At 42.3% G+C, this 22460-nt stretch overlaps 1 protein-coding gene across 1 annotated transcript in view; it reads right to left on the minus strand.

Annotated features, from left to right (window-relative positions):
- The window catches only part of CADM1 (cell adhesion molecule 1), a 290324-nt gene that overhangs the window by 40652 nt on the left and 227212 nt on the right, over positions 1 to 22460 (minus strand). Inside the window, exons 6-8 of the mRNA XM_026657898.1 lie at positions 11574 to 11673; positions 6067 to 6239; positions 1063 to 1128 (exon numbers count right to left, since the gene is read on the minus strand). Of these exons, the coding sequence (XP_026513683.1) occupies positions 1063 to 1128; positions 6067 to 6239; positions 11574 to 11673 (339 nt within the window). The remainder of the gene's footprint in view (positions 1 to 1062; positions 1129 to 6066; positions 6240 to 11573; positions 11674 to 22460) is intronic.

The raw sequence follows: 22460 nt of genomic DNA on the forward strand, positions 1-22460 counted from the left end.
ACACCCGTGAGTTCTGATTTAGTTGTAAAATCACATGGGATCGGGGGTGGGAATGTAGGATAGTTAAAGTCGGCTAAGGCACGATGGGAGTCACAAAGATAAATAAAATGTTATGCTGCTTTATGAAGGGGATGGAGTATAATACAGGAAATATTAAGTCACTGGACAATCGATGGTACATTCTCACCTTCAGTATTGTGGTCAGTTTGTCACCTCTATCTCAAGAAAAAAAAACATAGCTGAAATAAAAAAATCCAGGAAAGGGCAATGAAAATGAGCAGAGTATTGTAGCTGAGCAGGGGAAATCAGAAAAGCCTCCCTTATGAGGAGTGACCAGGAAGACAGATGTAGTTATTGTGGAGAGGAGCACGAGGTGAGATGATGGATTGATGTAAAATAATGAGTGGTGTATTATGGACAGTTGGGCGTTCCTATTTACCTGGTCCCAGAATACAGGAAAATAGGAATTCAAAATTAAAAGGCAACTTAAAAAAAGGTGAACAGAATATTCTTTTTAATATTAGAATAATATGCATAATTGACTGGTGGGCTCATATATAAGAGCTAGGTGGTGGTGTTATTGTTGCAGGATATTGAGGTAGATAGCTTGTTTTGTTAAGTTTCAGAAATAGATGAAACATCTATGAATAAGAATAGCACTTGTAATCATACCAGTTGGACAAAGTTACAAACAAACAAACTTCATGCTTCCGGGCATAAATAGCTCAGAAAGTGATATCGACTGGGGTGAGCATGATATTTAACATCTGCTCCCCGAGTTAGATGTACTACAGGGGTGTTTATACCTTCATTTGAAGTATCCGATATTAGCCACCAGTCCTGGACTAAACGGACTGTTAGTCATGTCTGATATGTCAATTTCCATGTTCCAAGAACACCTGCAGTAAGGACTGTCCAACTTCCTGAGATTATAACACACCAGTACAAGAATTGTATATTATGAAAAATAAAGATTTTTTTTCTCCCCCCCAGGCTTCTGTTTATAGACATAAAAGACAATACACATTCAGGACATTTCCAATGGTCATGAAGGTACCATACCTGTGATGGTGGTAGGGGTGGTGGTGGTGGTGGTTGTTGTGGGAGGAGGGATAGTTGTGGGGGGATCTGGATAAAAAATAAAAAGGAAAATAAAAAGGCAAATTAAGAAAAACAAGCAGAACACAACAATGATCAACAATGATAAGAGAGAAACGAGGACACTGAAAAGCAGCATGGCTGTTTGATGTCTTTATTCCCCTAAAAACGGGCGGGGGCAAATTTCCCAACTGGCTTTAAAGACAGAGAGCCAGAACCCAGCTGGTATAGCTGCACTGATTGCAATGGAGCTACAGACAGACTTATGCCAGCAGAAGCGATCTGGCCTGAAATTTCTCTCTTGTGTTGTCATTTATAAATGCTGTAAAAAAAAAAAAAAAAAAAAAAAACACACACACACAACCTAGCACAAATTAGTCATTGATGGGAGAGAGCGATGGAATGGGAGAGCTATAAGAAAAACAAACCACAAACTTCCTATGACAAGGAGGACAATTTGCTAGGTACAAAGAAAGACAATGGTGCTTTGTCATTTTTCTACGTTTACATTTGAAAATTCTGGTGGGGAAGGGGAGAGTTCCTGCTGTGCTTAACAGACTAAATATCCACAGCAGATTGAGTCTCTCTCATTCCCTTTTTCCAGAACTGTTAACTTCATTATTCTTCCTCCATCAATACATCTCTGCAGGATGTAAAACTACTTCTAAGCTAGTAATAAATACAAAGAAATGAGAATGTCACTATTAAATATCAAGTTCAAGGCATGCAAGATTTTATTGAGACTTTTTTTTAAATAAAGTCAATATCTTTGTGACTGATAAATATCAATATTTTAATGCTGCCCTAGCTTTTGTTAATATCACATCCTGGATGGGAAAAAAACCAGAAAACTGAAGAGATTTGTTTTTCTTTACAAAGAATTTATAAAAGACACTTGACCTGGTAAAGCCACCAAACAGTGCTAGGCTATACAGTATAAAATATTTATACCATATAGAGTGTCATATCTTCACAAAAGTTACTTGGGGAAGGAGGAAAGATGAGAAAAGATGTGAGGAAAAAAAAATTATATGTATATCAATGCCCCAAAATGATCAAACTGAATGTGTTAAGTAGTCAGCAAGACTTTGAACTAAGGAATCATTCTGCAATAATAGAGCATGAAACGGTTCATAGGCTTTTGATTTTAAATTTTATCTAAAGCATGTCAACTTTTCATCACTGACACATCTGCTACTCTTTTATCTCCAAGTGAGCTCTCAAATTCTCTAATTAATACATCCAAACTTTAATTATATGCTGCACCTTTATTGTGTTCAGTACAACTTCCTGAAAGTTAAGAAACATTACCTTGGAGTTCGCTTCATTGTGAAGTCAGCTAAAGGAAAATGATCATTCATGAAGAATGTCTTTAAACATTTTGTCCTTCTCCTGCAGCCGCAATAGCTGGGTCCATTTCTTTGTTAGATAACTTCTTCATCATCCGCCTAACTTGGGATAGGCTGACAAGGTACTACACTGATGTTTCTTTATTACCAGTGGAGACAGAGCAAAGCATGAGAAGAAAATCACCAACCTTTGTCACGGAGGATGAAAAACTGAATTTTGTGTTTCACTGTCTCCACCAGGGGAAACTGCTACTGACAGTTTCGTCCCTACTGATTGGGGGAGATGATTGTCTAGTCTCATGTGCTAATCACACTAGAGATTTCTAGCAAATGTCTTTGGTCACTCCCAATGTGAAATCAATGTTTAAGCAACAACATTTTCAGTTTGTCTTATCTTGTATGTGATTAGACATCCTTATAACACATCAGCAGAATACAAAGGGGTGTGTGTGTGTGTGTGTGTGTGTGTGTGTGTGTGTGTGTGTGTGTGTGTGTGTGTGTTAAGGACAGTTCCGCAGCAATCACTTTGCAGGTTCTTGCTGCCGGAAGTCACTTTAGACTTAATTATATTTAAACATATGTGTATTTTAATTTTATAAGGAGATTAATCTTGATGAGGTGGAGTAGGGCTGACATGTCAGACGGTCACAGCTCTTCTGCAGTCATTACATTCTATTGCATCAGATAACTATTAAGGGACTTGTTAAGACACGGAGTGATTTGACAGACTAATAACCCTATTTTCTTATTCTCTCTCTTAAGGTCAATTTGGTGCTGGTACAAAGTCCTGTATTGACAGCCCTGGAGAATAAAGTCCTACTTATCCGTGGAACAGGTAGAGAGGAAAGCAATAGGGAAACCTTTTAATGCATTTTGCACTAGGCTTGTAGATGCTACTTCCACGGGTCAGTTTCCATGCAGAGAAAAAGATGCCCAATGTGATGATGGCTTATGAGACATGCATGCTTTATTACGAGGTGGACTCAGACTGCCGACACATTTCCATGCAGGACACAGCATAGTATTTGTATTCCTTAATACAGAGTTGGGGTAGATTTGAACCAGTGCACTAGAGAAGGAAGCCATGAGCAATCCACCTCTCCTAAGACCAACAGCTCTGAATTCCTGGGCTGAACATGCATAGCATCAAGGGACTTCTTTATACAATCTAGAGTATCGAGCCATATTGAGACACTCTTGATTTTACATAATCTTGATACGATGGGATGTAGAAAAGCTACTTGACCATGGACCCCCGACAGACCATAAAAGCGGCTAATCATGCCTATATGGCTGTCACATGTATGCACTATGGGCACAGGCTAAAAATCGTTCGGAATTTTTATTTCTTTTAAAATAATTTAATTGCAGTCTTTCCCTGTGAATTCGATGTGCCAATGAGAGGTAGAGCACTGACAGCCCTAAACTTCTTGTTCACACAACAGATACAGCAAAATCAGTGATAGCGTGTGCTAACATGAGCTCTGAAAATTTCGCTCTTAGATCATGTCTAACATTCAGAAGGGAGTTCAGTTTCCAGAGCACACTGAATCCTTGGCCTGAAACGGCCAGAGATTCCAACTAGAGCCATTCCCACTAGAGCTGTTTCTAAGAGAAGCCCACTAGGAACTGGAATGAGACCAGTTCATTTAATATCTGCTAAATTTTGTTTAAAATCCTCATTTATGGGACAAGTAGTATATGAAGCCACCAAGGAATGGAAAGTCGTTTCATTGTTGTTTTATTATATTCCATAGTTCTAGTTTCATATGAACTCCTTAGTTATGATGTTTAGGACAATATACAGAAAGTGTGATTGCATTGATGCAATAAGCATGGGCCTTGTTTCACATGTTCTCATTTAGTATGAAGAGTTTATTCCTTCTAGGACTGCAAAGTCAGTCAGGTGTTGATCTAAGGAAAAACCATCAGTGTGAATGCACCCCCACCCCACCAGAGCCAGAGAAGAGAAACGACTCTGAAATATGGATGTGTGTCTTATGAAATAAACTTTCACTTTAAAAGCAGAAGACCTTTTCTGGGGCACTTTAGGGGAAAATATTGGAAACGTTCACCATTTGTTTAATTCAGCCGTTTTCAAACTGTGGGTCGGGACCCCAAGTGGGTTGCGACCCCATTTTAATGGGATTGCCAGGGCTGGCATTAGACTTGCTGGGGCAGAAGCCTAAGCCCGAGGGCTTCAACCCGGGGTGGTGGGGCTCAGGTTACAGGCCCCCAAGTCTGGGGTTGAAGCCCTTGGGCTTCTGCTTTGGCCCCCACACCCTGGGTGGTGGGACTCGGGCCCTCAAGCTTCAGTCCCCCCTCCTGGGGTCACGTAGTAATTTTTCTGGTCAGAAGGGAGTTGCAAAGCAATAAATATTGAAAACCCCGGGTTTAATTAAATCCATAGACATACATTTCTACAGGGGCCTCCTTTTATAAATGCCTCAAATATTGTACATGTACAGCAATGCTTGTGTACGAAAGTCAGGAGTTGGGCGCTCAAGCTGCCTCATCTGTGTCAGCACACGGGATTTTGAGCCGTATTGTTCCAGGCGGAGCTAATATGGAGTCAGTTTTAAACCAGAGAAAGCTTCCAAACCCAATACCAGCACAATCTTAATTGTCATAATTCAAATGACATCAATTATCAATACTTGCGAGAAGTCAAGGGGGCTTTAGAAGCAGTCAGGATTGACGACCACTGGCTCTTATGCTGATCTGTCCTTAGAGCCTGCCATGGTACCTGCACAGACTAGGGGTGGCAGCATTTATAAAATGCAGTGGGGGAAAAAACCCATGCATCTTAAGTCTTCCTAAAGAACTAGCCTTACACATGTAGCACAAGGGAATTGTTCATAATTAGACTGGGGATCATTCTTCAAGTGTCCACTGAATCTTCATTATATGCCCGACCTCCATGACAAGAGCACAACAAGGTTAAAAGTGATGGTAAAATAATGCAGAGGAACTGAAGAATTAAAGTAGGTACTTAACAGCACTTTAAAAAGATGCTGAGGCATGTTTTAGTATCTGTTTGGCAGCCATAGATATGTATAAGACATCTCATTCCTCCAGCTTATTTACTGGTTTGTAATGATCTGGATATGACTTGCTGATTCTTCAGTCATTTAACTTGCTAAAAACAGAGTGGAGAGAAAATCCTGTACCATTGCTGCAGATATTGCACAACAGATTAGATAAGACACCATAGGGAGCAGTCCTACAATATTCAGGACTGTCAGAGGATAATTTAAGCCCCCCCCAATCCTCCACGAGCCCCTCCCCACAACCCCTCCAGCTTCTGCTCCGGCTTTTTCCTGTATTGCATCTTACAATACATCCCACCTCCACGGCAAGCTCACAATGACAGCTCCGAGAAGTCATCACTTACTGGACTTTGATCATCAGAGGCTCTGCATCTGAGGCTAGCATCAGGGGGAAAAGAGTGAAGGAAATGGTTTCCCAGAACCCCCAAATATAATGAGAGGATACGTCGGATGCTATCAGAAATTCCAGCATTAAGCAAAATGTTTACTTTTTCAAAAGCTTTTAGAGAGTGGTATGTAGCAATTATGTGTAAATGAGTCTAGGAGAATGGCGTTTTTTCCTCACGTACCGTATACAAACAGCATGTAATCCGCAGATGATTTCCCCACCGCATTTGAAGCCTCACAGCGGTATGTACCATTATCTGTTTTGTTTAGGTTATTAATGAGAAGGTTTGAACCCGACACTACAACGTGTTGAGGCATCTCATCATCTACTCTTAACCATTTCACTTCCGTAGGCCTATGCAGGAGGGGGAGAAAGAAACATTTGCATTACTAATTCCGACAATCAAGTCGGTATTTTCAACATTTCATCCACATCCAAATATGAGATCACATGACAGACAAAGACACTAAGGAAATGACGTAAAATTCTTGACCTTCCTGAGTAAGATGCACTGATTAATGAATACTCTCTTCATTTGCTTTTGAACCACTCATGTCTCACATGCTGAAGCACTTACATTACTTACAATTTATCCTAAACCAATTGGAAACGATTCCCTGGGAGATTAATATTTTTTGCCTTGCTGTGCTGTTTCACAGCAATCCAAGCAGAACAGACCTCACCAAAAGATTATCATCTCATTTATTTGGGGGGGAAACCCACAAACCCGAAGGCTTGAGGCCTATGGTCAATGGGCTATACTTGTATGTACAGTAGCCCTTTAAGCATGAATTAAATTTCAACATTTTATTGTAAAACACGTTAATTTAACAAAATTGATACATTTTAGCAAGTTTGAACAGCTTTGAAAAGGGATACAGTTGACTCATTTGCAACATTTTTGTCTCCCCTGTTTGTTAGTACCATTTTAGCAGCTGGAAAATAACATTGCCTCTTCTTCCCACCCCCTAATTACCCTTTTTCCATTTGGTCGTCTGTTTTCTCATCTGTTGCTAATGAAACAACAATGAACGTAATAGTTACGCAGCTCAGGGAACAGGGAAATTCCTATAGAGTCAGTGGAGGGAACAAGTGTTTTTGTAGGTCTCACAATGGCAGTAAGACTATCACTGACTTTCATCACGTGTTCAAAAACACGTCAATACAGTATTTGGAATCAAGGAGAAATTCCTCACCACTCTAAGTGAGAGAAAAAAATACTGTACCTCTTAAGACAACTGAAGAATACTGCTCTTCTGAGGAGTAAAGGAAAAAAAAAAACCAAGCAAACTCCAGAATATTATCTAAACAGAAGTGGGACACCACACATTTCTGATGCAAAGTAAACAATTGAGAAGCATCGGCCTAAACTTTCCATCAATTCTAACAGTCTCAATGGGCAGTGACATATCTATGAATCAGGCATTATGGCTGACTAATAGATATTCAAATCATAGTAGGGTACATTAAAAGCTTTAAACTGCATCTAAAGACAATAGTAATTGAATGTGTCACCATGACCCAGTAAAGTAACTTAAAAATTAGTATCGCATGTGTCAGCCTTGCAGGCTGTGACGAATGGGCTGCTTGGCAATCAGAACTCCTGCTTGACAGGTGAAACACTTGGGCTATGTCTACACTACACAGCTTTTAGCGACATGGCTGCGTTGCTACAGCCATGCCGCTAAAAGTCACGCAGTGTAGCCGCTGTTTGTTGGCTCTCCTGCCGACAAAAAAACTTCCAACCCCAACAAGGGGCGTTTGTTCACACAGGCGCTTGTCGCGGCAACACTTGTGTCTTTCAGAAGTGTTCTTTTTAGACAAACGTTTTGTCATTCAATTGGCAGTGTAGACGTAGACAGAGTGTGATAGGTGGGACAATATTTAACAGCAAATTAACATTACCCTTTTGATTGTACACAATATCTTGGCAAAACACACAAGTAACCTACCAACATGTGCTTATGCATACAATCATATCAACATGACTAGAGAGAAAGAATTAGTGTAGACACAGTACTATTAATGAAACGGAGAATAAATGCAATCACTATCCCTCTGCTATGGCATTAGGTTCCACAGTACTTCCCTCCCCCCGCAAAGTAAGGAATTTGCGATGTGTTTAATTTACTCCAATTTAGGTTTTCAATGTAGGTTATGAGGCATTTGAGATCCTTCTCAAAGTTGGCTTTGCCTTTTGGAGTAAAAGATGAGCTCTTAATTAGCCTATGACGTAATTTTTAAAAAACCTTTTACTCCTGCAGAGACAAAAGGAAAGTTGGGATTTTTTTGCCAAGAGCAAAAGCTAACGTTTTGGCAAGGAGGAGGTCATGAAGGAAATTTTGCTAGAACACACGGCCTGCACACAGCCACATACTTACAAAGGGAGAAATATGGGCTAGTGCTTAGAATAAAAGGACTAATATGGTAGCTGACTTCCAAATAGAACTCTCAGTCACTGGGGGACCCTGAGCTAATTGCTTGGTTTGGCTGGGCTTTAGTATCCCAGCTGTAAAATGGGTATACCACTATCTACCTCCCTCACACAGGTTTTGGAGGACTTAAGAGTTTGGAAAGTACTTCAAGATCATTGGATGAAAGATTATGTAGGAGAGTCAAGTATTCTTAAGGCAGCCAGACTCGGGGGATAAGATTTGTTGGTGGTCTCCTGTTGGAGAGCCAAAAGAGGGAGCTCATGCCATTTTTGAGGGTCCCACAAAAGTTTGGGCTTTTCATGGTGACCAAGTGATAGACTTTTGTAAAGAAAATAGATACTGAGAATTTTGAGATTGCCCACCAGGCAATACGAATGGATGTGACAGAGGGGATCTTGGGGCTGGGCAGCAGGAACTCCTGCATTCTGATCTCCTGTCGGCCATCAATTCACTGTGTGGATTTGGGCAAGTACTAACCATTGTGTGCCTCAGTTTCCTGCTCTGTAAAATGGAGGTAATTACTTACCTAGTCCACAGGCATCTGTGGAACTTAGTTAAAGCATGTAAACCTCTATATAGAGACTAGGTGTTATTAAAATTGAAACTCAGAATTTGACCTGTTATTTGACTGTGTGGATAAGTTTAATCTTAGTGTTGCCAAGCCAGGTTTTATTGCTATCGGCCTCACTTTTCTAAACTGACTAGTGATTTTGGGAGTCTCAACTTTGGGGTGCTTACCTTGAAGAGATACAATTTTAATGGAGTTGCTGCTCAGCGCTGTCTGAAAATCAGGCACCTTATAAAATGTCCCAAGTGGGACAACGAAAAAATAACACCCCCAAAATCTTATCCTTTTGCCATAGACTTTTACATTTCAAGCTCGCAGAGGTCATCAGAAGATTCTGACAGACAGCAAACTTTAATATCGGGCAAGAGGGGTCACATAAATGACTTTTACTGTTAAAGGGGCATAGTTAGAGTCATTAAAAATGTTATACAAAATATATGCAGATTGTAAACTAGGGGGACAGCAGCCGCATCTCCTATGAAGTTATGTACAGTGGTGGCAATTTGCACATTCAGAAAGGACTTCATTTCCTTACGTGTAACACCTTAGACCACTAAAATTGAAAGAATTTTGCAGCTCTTGTTTACTTGTCACCATTTACATTTGTTTAATTTTTGGTTTTGTCTAAGTTTAGACAATGAAAATGGACTCCTGCGTAACTAGGCACAAAAAGATCATGTCTAGCCTTATTTTTCAAGTTCTAATGCAACTCCACAAAGTCACGTTTGGGTTGCAAATATCGCAGGGGAATAGTTCTTTTTTTTAAAAATTCCACTGGAATTAAAATATCAAGGAAACTTTCCTCTTAATATTAATTTTTTGAAAACTAAGCTTTTATGACAACTATATTTCTAGAACACTTTGACCTGGCAGTTACCCTTAAAGTCTATATTTTTGATGTAAATGCTTTCAGATCCCCAGATGAAACCCACTATATAAAAACAGTGTTATCATCACCATATAGGCACCAACATAAAGTTAGATAACAGACAGATTGGGGCAAGTGTCTAATGGGGCACTGCAAGGGTCAGGGTTTCTTTCAGTCCTACTGAACATTAGTCATATGGAAAAGGGAGTAAACGATATGTTCATTAAATTCACAGATGATAATAAATTAGGAAGAGCTGCAGTTACCAAGGAGGACAGAAAAATACAAAGGGGCCTAGAGAGATTAGAAACGTGGGAACAGAAATCATAAAAAGGAGATTAAACTGGGAATATGCAGATTAATATCTGGGGGAAGGACTCAAACACAAACGTTGAATGGGGGAGAAGAAGCTGGGAAACAGTACTACTGAGACAGATTGAGGAGGGATAAAAGGTCGGACATGAATTTAGAATGCAAGGTGTAAGTAGGAAGCCACTGCATTTCTGAGGTTTATACACCTCACATCACTGCCCATGGAGATAGAACTCCAAATCTAGATTGCTCTAAGTACAACTATACCCAGAATAACCTCCTCCGTTCTGGACAAATTACCAAAAAACGGCAGGGAGTTCAGAGAAACATAATGAAGATGATGAGAATAACCCTACATCTACACTATGAGCCAAAGGTGTGATTTCCCAGCTTGCATGCCCGTACTTATGGTAGTTCCATTTGATCTAGAGCGGATATAAATAATAGTGGTACCATGGGCAGTGGTGGCATGGTACCCATCAGTTTCAGGAGTGTTTCACTGTCATCGCCCATACTACACTACTATTTATACTCGCATTAGTTCTCATCAAGCTACTAGGAGAACATGTACGCAAGCGAAGGAATCACACCGCTAGCTTGTAGTTTCGATGTAGCCTAAGAAAGGGAGGGACTGAGCTCATAAGGAAGAGAAAAGGCTAGATTACGTGATTAAGAAGAGTGAGTCAACATATTAACCTACAAAAGCATGTAAACCCAAAATGGAAGAGGAATTGTTTAAGGAGGTTACAAGAGTTAAACTAGAACTAATGGCATGAAAATAAAGGGGAAAATTTACACGTTGCAATCAGGAGATTTGTCCTGGGGTACAATCTATTAAACTGTATAATAGCATCACTGCACAAAACACTGAAAACTACACCACTAAAAAAAACAAACCAACCACCACCACCCAGAACAATTACATACAGACAGGGAGAGACTATCTAACCTTACAGTTCCACTCCAACTCTAATGTGCCATAATCTCCACCCCTTGTGACATAATTACTCAGCCATACTTGCACCTTTGTAGGATTCAGTACGTAGTCAATGGCCTGGATTTTGTAGATTCATTACAAACCAATTGCCATCTAAGCCATTCCCTGAAGGAAGGGATGTCCTGTCACGTGGCATCCATAACAAAATTCACTTTGTGGCGTCACTGGCAGTAAGATCTCTCTCGCACAAAGGGAAACAAAGCACAGAGTTGCTTCCTATGTGCCCATTTGTGGAAAAGCTCTATTTAGAGCTTTGAAAGGAGACATTTTCCACCTATCACTTATATCAAAATGGATACAGGTTAAAATCAAGGTCTTAATATTTTAGCTGATGTCCAGATTCAGAGAACATTCCCCTTCAGCACTCACTGTTTTCATGGCTAAACTATTTTCTCTGCTGAGTATCTCATATTAACTTCCCACGGTAAGAATGTGCAAATCACTTTTCTATAGCATGACATAACTGGCACTGGGTGATCTGTTCAAGCCTTTGAAGTCCCAAACTTACTGTGGCTTTCCAAAAGCTGTGCATGTCAGTTCGAGTGGCTCCCCTTCTCTCGTTAGACCTTGCAGTGGGTAATTCTGTAAAACCCGCACTTGAGGCTTATCTGCATGACAAAAAAAAAAAAAAAACCAAACCATTTGACAAATTATCTCATTGAGCAGAATCAGATTTGTATGCACCCATAAAGGAAAGCCTGGCCTCAGTACTCCTACCCTTGCCACCTTCATACCATTCATCTAATCAGTAAATAGATTCAGTATTTTCTCAAATGAAATTGACTAATAACACCAAAACGTGAGACACAGATAAGAGCTTTTCACACTAAGTGCAGCACCACCGTTTCCTGGAAAATGCATTTTGTTACATTGAAGTTTATCTCTGAACTCACTCAAGCTAAAGGGAACTCATTTGCCTTCATGCTGAGGTGAAACCCGAGATATTTGTGGTGCTCAGAATTGATACATTTTATCGTGTGTCATATTACTGTATGACAATACTTTGTGCCGCTGCATATTAATATTTTCGGCTCTACTGGAGGCACTTGTGCAAAAGACAGAAAAATCATGACTGCTGCTGCTTTTGTTTGAGCAATGCCAGGTTCTTGCTAGTCCAAATGAAATTTGAGTAAGTCTCAAAATAAACACAGGGGATTAAAGCGTTTACGCCAAAGGACACAGCTCAGAAATCCTTCAGAAAGGCCCTGTAGGAAAAAGGCCGCAGTCCGCAATTAATAAGAAATTCATTGCCTTCAACAGCTGAAGCAGATTAAAAATGCAATCTCAACTGTAGCTAAAATGTTATGAACGCAAAAATCAATTCAATACCACAAATGCCATTAAGCCACATATATTTTTTAGAAAGTTACTCAGCTGTAAGAAACGGAGGAGGGCAACAACTCGGTATGCATAAAGGTTGAAACAATTCAAACGTTTTTATTTTGTTTGAGAATCTCTACTGCCGATACTATTGGCTTGTTGCCTTTTATTAACAGTGTTTAACTCATTAACATGCTTCATATGGAATAATGGAAATAAAAAAAAATCCATGGCTGGGTTTCACAATTTAAACCCTCATAATTTTCAGTAATGGAATAAAGTACACTAGTAAATCCTCTCCTGAGAGAGCTACACAATAAATGCTTTTTTATAAACGAATCCCTGTCTCATAGATCTTTCTTGCGACTATGAAACCATAAGACTGTTTAAAAAAATATCATTGTGCTGGTTTACCAGGTTACAGTAAGTGTTTGCAACATTTTAGAGTTGCAAAATCATCATATACTGGATAGTATAAAATATTTACACACTTGAAAACACCAGCTGACCTTCTAGTTACATGGTTTAATTCGTGGTAGCTGCAAAGTAAATCTGTAAGAGTAATTGGTACATATATTCCAGATATTCTTATCAATCATTCATTGTTGTTATCATAATGAATCTTTAGACTGAAATTTTTATGATGAATTTATGGTCTCCAATAACTAGGAATCAGCTATTAAACATTATATTTAAACATGCCAAGTAGAGCCCTGCGTGGATGCAAAATTTGTATCCACATCCAATCTGCAAAAATGGTCCACGGCTCTAACTCAGATATCCACAGATAGCAGGGCTCTAATGCCAAGCTCCTAGAATTCTGTAATTAATGAGACCTGCAGTAGTACATTCTGGGGCAGTTACTGCATGCCTCAGATAGCAATAGACGGCATAAGGCCAACAACAGATGGACATTTATGTACAACAAAACTGCCCTGAAATGCGAATCTTGGCGCTTCTTTTTATTATACAGTGGGATTTCTGATAAAAACAAAGACGAGTCGTTAGAGCCACACCTACACCACAGTAGTACAGTACTGGTAGTCAATTAGTTCTAGTCATCTAAAGCTGTTTCCTAATACACTTACAACTTTTCCAGTGGCTTTAAAAAAAACCACCAAAACCCCACCCCCATAATTTTATAAGGCATCTTTATTAAGCTGAATTCATTCAAAAGCTTACACACCAGCCATCTAAAGGACCCACTACAACAGCAATCAATTTGAAAACCAACCAACCTTACTACAAGCCATTCTGGATTTGACGAGATTTCTTTAAAAGCACTCATGTTGTGTGCCTATAAAATACACGAAAAGTAGCCTTTAAAGAGGCCAGGATGAGATTTGCTCTTGCTCTCTTGTTGGTAGATTAGTTTATGCCAGCCTGACCAAGCACAATGTTCCGTGGTCTTTAAGTCAACCGATGAAATGAAGAGTGCTGTACATGGAACATGTGGCCTCCCTAGAGGTCACTTGTCAATAACTCTCCGTGTCCGGGCCAGCGATGGTTTCTCTGAATAGGGTGCCTATCTGCCCAAGTGCCAAAGATAGAAGTCTATAACGCCTGCTGACAATCCTGACACACAAGTCCTAAGGCTGTCTCCACTTCTCACCTCTTTACATAGAGCCATGCTGCTTCCTGCCTCCAGGTGTGCTGGAACAATTTGTAAAGTGGGGATGTTGAAAACCACTGAACCAAACTCTAAACCCTGTATTTGATGGAAACCACTTCAAGCCAGGGGGTGCAGCAGCACCCCGAGTCCCAGCATGTATGCCTGCCTAGCTCTAATAACAGCTATTGCAGAAATTGACTCGGCATTTCCTTTTTCCAAAGAGCATACACTGAGCGTACACACAGTTTAAAGAGCACGTCTCTTTCAGAGGAGACCCTGAAACGAATGGCGTCACTGACAGTCTGAATGTACACAGAGGATACCATAACTTTCCTCAAAAGGTCAATATTCTGCACTAGAGTTCTCAGCTAGAAATTCCTCTCCATGCTCTGCAGCAGTTGGTCGTTACTCTCTATCCCAAAACTGACTACCTTTCAGCAGGGCTGTATGCAAAACAGACGGTCCCACGGGCAACTTGACGATCTTGTGCTTAATACCTATTTGGAAATGGTGGTGCTTAATTCATGTTTTAAGTTTATACAGCGCTTTTCATCTCCAACTCTTCCCGAAGCACTTCTTAGGCTGTACCACATGTAGGCCTGCCTTGTTTAGAGACCACCCTTAAATATTAACCTCACCTTAAAACCATGCAAGGTGGGGGAACAACAGAGGATACAAGCTGCAGCTTCTACTGAAGATATATGTGCATGTCAAACTGTTTGAAAAGGACTGAGCTTTTGCAAAAGGGGCACCAGCTACGGGTGTGGTGAGAGACCGGTGCTGTGCACACAACAAGTACAGCAAAAGTAGCAGTAGAGCAAGATTCCTTCCTCCTCATCCTCCCACGTGCCCCTGAGCTGGAGACGGCCCTTCCTGTGGAAGCAGAATAGCAGCTCAAGCCTCTGTGGCTCGTTGGCTGTTTGGACTCGGCAGTCAACGAAGATGTAAACTGTGGCCAACGGGCGCTAAAGGCAATTGACATTTTTAGTAAGAGTAAAATGCTTAACTGCAAATTTTCTTTTCTTGCTGAACCCCAAATAGGAGACGGAGAGTGTGATCACACTCAGACACCCCCTTAGAAATACAATCAGTGCATACAGAATGGGGGGAGTGCTGTGCAGTACATTTAATTTTGGTGGCCGAGTACAGTAATTTCACTGTCCACAAGAGTGATCACAAGCGGCAGTGAGAGAGAAAATTGCATTATGCTCAAAGTACAGACAATGCTCTTTGGGGCTGTGTCGATCATACCAGATTTGATTCATCACACTCTAATAGCGCGTGGCTCTTCAGGAATTTCAGTGTAAGTGATATGGGGCATACAACAGCTGCCCCTGCAGGACTATCCACTTTCAATACACACTGACTGTGTTGGACCAGAGCCATTAATAATACAACAACATTATGTGAAATGTTTTTTAAACTCAAGAGAGCTTTTTCATAACTCAGCCCACTTCTGACTTTTCCGACCTGGGAAAAGCAACAAACTAATGATCCTCATGGCTGATACAGCCCATCAGACTGAAGGTTTTCTTTGCACATTGCTGCCTTCAAAATCAAGCAAATGAACAAACAGGCTGCTTAAAACACACTAAAATTCATGGTGTGTATATATGAACAGATAGATCAAGAAAATATATCAACGGGCCACTTTCAGTAACACCTAGCACGCTAGTCTATTATATTCATTCAAGAGAGCAGATATATAGGCATAGCTGTAGCATCTCTCCTGCTGCACAAGCCATCTCAGAAGACAACTAGCTCTGTGTAAACATGAAAGCTTGTCTGTCTCTCTCACCAACAGAAGTTGGAATATCTTTTATTGCACCCTCACCCAGCTTGTCTCTAATATTTTGGGACCACCATAGCTACAGCACTGCATACAACATTTCCAGTATAAACTAAAGGAGTTTGTAACCCAAGTTGGGCATGCATGGACCAGAGAGAAAACTTGCATTGGTGCTGAGAAAATGAGACTTTATCTAGCTCTACATGTTCATTAATATAGCATTAAATATTTTGTTTCTTGATTTCAAGTATGAAACGCTTTTTAAATGCCAAATCTTTTGCCAGCTGAGAAAATTAGGAAACTGAATCTTCTAATAACTCAATTAAAAATTATCTTGCTTAAGTTTTGAGTTTTTAAAGTCTTAATATGTTAAAATCTATTTTCTGATTGTGTTAATCCCTAGTTTTAATCTCTCTGCTGATCTAGGAGACACTGTTTCCTCAGAAGAAAATATTTTCAGCTGAAGTAGAAGAATTCCTGTCTACCTTCCTTTACGTTAATTTAAAAATCATCCAAGATGTACTTCACAATGCTCCTTCCAATAGCCTTTGAGGCTCGTGAAAGTTTTATATGTATTCTCATCTCCTTAATCTATGGGTTTTGACCTGTGTTTTACTTTAATAGGCATGATATATTGTCTAAATTAAAATTAACAAGGAAATTGCTCATAGAACTTTGATTTTCACCAGTTTTTAAATCAGACTGCATATATTAACTCCAGAAAAAGCAAAATTAGTCAGAAAAAATATTTAAGTTAGAGGGGAAAAATGTCTATTTAAGTTAATTATAAGAACACAACTTTTGAGTTAAAGGGTAAAAATGCAAACAGAAAAAGCAATAAATTCAGTTGGCATTTTAATATGAAGCTTTGCAGATGCAATTAGTGCATAAATCTAGACTATAGATTAAGACCTGGGGATCGGCCCTCTGGGAATATATTTTTCAAAAATGTCAGAAGCATCAATATTTGTATTTTGGCTACTATGTATATGTAAGTGCCATCTTTATCCTAAAATCAGCGGTCCCTTCTTATCAGGGGATTATATTTCATAGTGGAATGGGTAGGGACTTAAGAGTCTAATAGGTCTTTCCACCTCAGCTTTTATCATCTTAGCAGCACACATCTGTATCAATGTTATGGTCCATATAATGGTTGAATAGCAACATGGGATTATAAAATAAACAACTATCAGATCGATGGACCTCCTTTTTAAAAAAACAGTTAAAGGGACGACTGACATACAGTGGGTCTAAAGGAGCCTTTCTGATCTCAAACAGACTTTTAAAAAGTCATCCCTGAAACATAAAGAGAAGATTTAAGCATTTAACTTGTAATAGTAAAGAAATATTAAAGTTAAGATGCGCCAGTCTTCTTATTCCCATTGTGCCTTTTCTTATTCTTTTTTACACAATGACATGCTTTCATTATATAGTGTCTAACCTTTAGTCTGTATGTCCAGCTTAAGTGTTGCGACCTTGATGTTACTGAGATTAGTTTTTTTATTTAATATATAGCATGCAGCTCTTGTTAAACAGCCAGTTACACTATTAGAGGCACTTCTCCTCAGATGGTGAACTCTGCAGCCTTTGCCACCAATTATATGTCCTGCTATACCCAAACTTAACATAACAGAAGTACAGCCACCAAAATCATAGGCATATACAAAGAAATGGTTAATTATCTGGTTTCTGGGGGCCATATGTAGCAAAATGGTTAATTTTTCATTTTAAGAAGTACAAGGCTTTGGTCTAAGTCAGACAGACAAGACGGGGCTTTTGAACGCAAAGATTTTGTGTAGAATTATTTCCCATTTTAAACATCTAACTGCACACTGCTGCTGTATGTTTGCCGAGCCTCACAGCAAAACTATCAAACCCAGGCCCTACTGTATGTTCTTCATTCTCAACAACATTCCTCTGAGAAAACCTTATTAATGAGCTTGCAAACGAGCACACAACTGGGAAATGTCACAAACAAGAGCGACTAATGCCCCAGAAAATCAAATAACTCAACACTTGGCTGATCGTGGTGCCTTTCATATTTACAATAAAAAAACATAAGTCTCAGATTCTGAAGGGGTCAACACCTCACTGAACAAAACAACTCATTTATTTATGTTCAGAAATCTCCAGATGATAAATTACATTGATGTTAATCACTTCACTGCATACCATGCAATTAATATCTGTACTCACCAGAAACAAAGATTACTGTAAGTATGAAAGCATACATATATGGCTGATTTTTAGCATAATTGGGTACAACGAATTCTACTGGCATAACAAGCGGTTACAACTGTTTCCATGGGTATATATTTTTATAAACATGCATGTAGACATAAAAATCTATGTTCAATTAATTAGAATTTAAACCCACAAGAGAAAAAATACAGAGTTAAGGCTTATACTTTGTCATCCATTTCCAGTGCTAGAACAAGCAAAGGAAAAGTACCACAAAGACTGAAGATTAATCTTTAACACATTTTTCTGGGGGTATTTTCTCATTTCAACTCCTTAATGATCTTTTAATGTATTTTGTTGCTGTTTCTTCTCTAAAAATTATATGCAACACAAACACCCATCCACCTCTCGTGCAATAATGAATTCTAAAAGAGACAGCTACTCAAGAACCATTGGAGATACCTGAACTAATACCATGCAGCACATTGTATCAATCCATCGCAGAGTTATACATTTGCTGGTGTGACTATTAATCAAGCATGAAAGAGTTATTGTTACTGAACACAGTTGCCATTTGTCAAACTCAGTTTTGCTTTTAAAAACATCATTAAGACATTATGGCTTGCTTGTTTGCAGAGATTCCATTTCAATAATATCTCCTACATTCATATAGCAGCATTTATCTTAAAAGTTCAGAAAGGACTAGACTTTGCCACCCTTTACTCACCATGCTATTAGCTTACTTCAGGGGTTGGCAACATTTGGCACACGGCTCGTCAGAGTAAGCACCCTGGCAGGCCAGGCCAGTTTATTTACCTGCTGACGTGGCAGGTTTGGCCAATCGCGGCCCCCACTGGCCGCGGTTTGCCATCCCGGGCCAATGGGGGCGGCGGGAAGCCACGGCCAGCACATCGCTCGCCCGCGCCGCTTCCCGCCGCCCCCATTGGCCCGGGACGGCCAACCGCGGCCAGTGGGGGCCGCAATCGGCCGAACCTGCCGCGTCAGCAGGTAAATAAACTGGCCTGGCCTGCCAGGGTGCTTACCCTGACGAGCCGCGTGCCAAAGGTTTCCGACCCCTGGCTTACTTCATAGAATCACAGAATCTCAGGGTTGGAAGGGACCTCAGGAGATCATCTAGTCCAACCCCCTGCTCAAAGCAGGACCAATCCCCAATTAAATCATCCAACAGATTTTTGCCTCATATCCCTAAATGGCCCCCTCAAGGATTGAACTCACAACCCTGGGTTTAACAGGCCACTGCTCAAACCACTGAGCTATCCCTTCATGAGTAGGATGAGCTACTACTCAACATAAGACATTGACAAGTGACCTCTAGGGAGGCCACATGTTCCACAAACTCCGAGTTCATTTATTTGAGAAAAGACGGTTACTCACCGTTGTAACTGTTGTTCTTCGAGATGTGTTGCTCATATCCATTCCAGTTAGGTGTGTGCGCGCCGCGTGCACGATCGTCGGAAGATTTTTACCCTAGCAACACCCGGTGGGTCGGCTGTGGAGCCCCCTAGAGTGGCGCCGTTATGGCGCTGGATATATACCCCAGCCGACCCAGCGCCCCCTCAGTTCCTTCTTGCCGGCTACTCCGACAGTGGGGAAGGGGGGCGGGTTTGGAATGGATATGAGCAACACATCTCGAAGAACAACAGTTACAACGGTGAGTAACCGTCTTTTCTTCTTCGAGTGCTTGCTCATATCCATTCCAGTTAGGTGACTCCCAAGCCCCACCTAGGAGGCGGGGTCGGAGTGAGACATTGCTGTGTGCAGAACCGCTGACCCGAAAGCAGCATCGTCTCTGGATTGTTGCACCAGCGCATAGTGAGTAGCAAATGTGTGGACCGAAGACCACACTGCAGCTTTACAAATGTCCTGGATTGGTACTTGAGCCAGAAAGGCAGTCGAGGAGGCCTGGGCCCTCGTGGAATGAGCAGTGAGACGTGGCGTCGGTATACCGGCCAGGTCGTAGCAAGCACGAATGCAGGATGTAATCCAAGAGGACAGGCACTGTGAAGAGACCGGTGATCCTTTCATCCGGTCGGCCACCGCAACGAAGAGTTGTGTCGTCTTCCTAAATGGCTTTGTACGGTCAATATAGAAAGCCAGGGCCCTGCGAACGTCCAAAGAATGTAAACGCTGGTCTTGACGAGTAGCGTGCGGTTTCGGGTGGAAGACCGGGAGAAATATATCCTGGTTTACGTGGAAAGGTGACACCACCTTCGGAAGAAAGGCAGGGTGGGGGCGAAGCTGCACCTTGTCCTTGTGGAAGACCGTGTAAGGGGGCTCGGATGTCAGTGCCCTGAGTTCCGAGACGCGTCGTGCTGAGGTGATGGCTACGAGGAAGGCTGTCTTCCAGGATAAGTACAGGAGTGAGCAGGTCGCCAATGGCTCAAACGGAGGCCCTGTGAGCCTGGAGAGGACGAGGTTGAGGTTCCACGTCGGAACCGGCTGTCGCTGCTGTGGGTACAGCCGGTCCAAGCCCTTGAGGAATCTAACGACCATCGGGTTAGAGAAGACCGAGGACGTGAGTTCTCCTGGGTGGAAAGCGGAAATGGCGGCGAGGTGAACCCTAATTGAGGATGTCGCCAAGCCTTGCTGTCTTAGGGACAGAAGGTATTCCAGTATCAAGGGGATAGGAGCCTGCGAGGGAGACGTAGCTCGTTGCTCACACCAACAGGAAAACCTCTTCCACTTGGCTAAATAAGTGGTCCGCGTAGAGGGCTTTCTACTTCCCAGCAGGACCTGTTGGACGGCCTGGGAGCATTGCCGCTCTGTCCGACTCAACCATGAAGCATCCACGCCGTGAGGTGGAGTGACTGCAGGTCGGGGTGACACAGCCGGCCGTGGTCCTGAGAGAGGAGATCCGGAGTCAAGGGGAGCGTGATGGGCCTCTGTACTGACAGCTCCAGCAGTGTGGTGTACCAGTGCTGTCTCGGCCAAGCGGGAGCGACTAGAATTACTCGTGCATGGTCCCTGCGGATCTTGAGCAGCACCCTGTGGACGAGCGGGAATGGAGGAAAGGCGTAGAACAGATGGTCTTTCCATGCCATGAGGAAGGCGTCTGACCGAGAGCCCGGGGCTCGCCCGTGTAGGGAGCAGAATGCCTGGCACTTCCTGTTGGCCCGAGACGCGAACAGGTCGATCTGGGGAAACCCCCACCTTTGGAAGACGGAATAAATGATGTCCGGGCGAATCGACCACTCGTGCGTCTGGAAGGACCTGCTGAGACGGTCCGCCAGCGTATTCTGGACTCCAGGAAGGAATGATGCCGTGAGATGAATCGAGTGGGCGATGCAGAATTCCCACAGGCGAATGGCCTCTTGGCATAGGGGAGATGAGCGAGCTCCGCCTTGCTTGTTGATGTAAAACATGGCCGTGGTGTTGTCGGTGAGAATCAGCACGCAACGGCCCTGTAGGAAGTTGAGGAAAGCCTGGCAAGCCAGGCGCACCGCCATCAACTCTCGGACGTTGATGTGCAGGGCTAGTTGGGACGCGGACCACAGGCCTTGGGTATGGTGCTCCCCCAGGTGAGCGCCCCAGCCTAGAGATGAGGCGTCCGTAACTAGGTGGAGGGAGGGCTGCGGGGCGTGAAAGGGTACTCCTGCACAGACCGCTGTGCGATCCGTCCACCAGGCGAGAGAGGCCAAGACCGAGGCCGGAACCGTGACCACCATGTTCAGGTCGTCTCGGTGAGGACGGTAGACCGATGACACCCAAGCCTGCAGTGGGCGAAGTCGCAGTCTGGCGTGCCTGGTTACGTATGTACACGAGGCCATGTGGCCCAGAAGGACAAGGCATGTTCTTATGGTGGTAATTGGAAAGGCCCTGAGACGTTGAATGACGCTTAAGATGGTATGAAATCGGGTGTCTGGCAGTGCGGCTCGGGCCTGTCTGGAGTCGAGGATTGCTCCAATGAATTCTATCCTCTGAGTTGGTACTAGAGTGGACTTCTCTCTGTTGAGTAGAATGCCCAGCTCGTGGAAAGTGTTTGTCACTATGTGGACATGAGCCTGCACTTGGCCTCTGGTGCGGCCGCGTACCAGCCAGTCGTCCAAGTACGGGAACAGCTGTATCCCTTGTCGACGAAGGAAGGCCGCGACGACTGCCAGGCACTTTGTGAAGACCCTGGGAGCCGAGGACAAGCCGAAGGGAAGGACTGCGAATTGGTAGTGTACCCTGTTTACCACGAATCGCAGGAAACGTCTGTGGGGCGGATAAATTGCTATGTGAAAGTAAGCATCCTTCATGTCGAGGGCGGCGAACCAGTCTCCAGGATCCAGTGAAGGGATAATGGTCCCCAATGACACCATGCGGAACTTCAACTTTACTATGAATTTGTTGAGTCCGCGTAAGTCTAAGATGGGCCGTAGACCCCCTTTTGACTTGGGTATCAGGAAGTAGCGGGAGTAAAACCCCCTGCCCCTTAGCTCCGAAGGAACCTCCTCTATGGCCCCCATAGCGAGGAGCCCAAAAACCTCCTG

This window comes from Terrapene carolina, unplaced genomic scaffold (genome assembly GCF_002925995.2).
Source record: "Terrapene carolina triunguis isolate 2854851 unplaced genomic scaffold, T_m_triunguis-2.0 Scaffold374, whole genome shotgun sequence".
Taxonomy (NCBI): domain Eukaryota; kingdom Metazoa; phylum Chordata; order Testudines; family Emydidae; genus Terrapene; species Terrapene triunguis.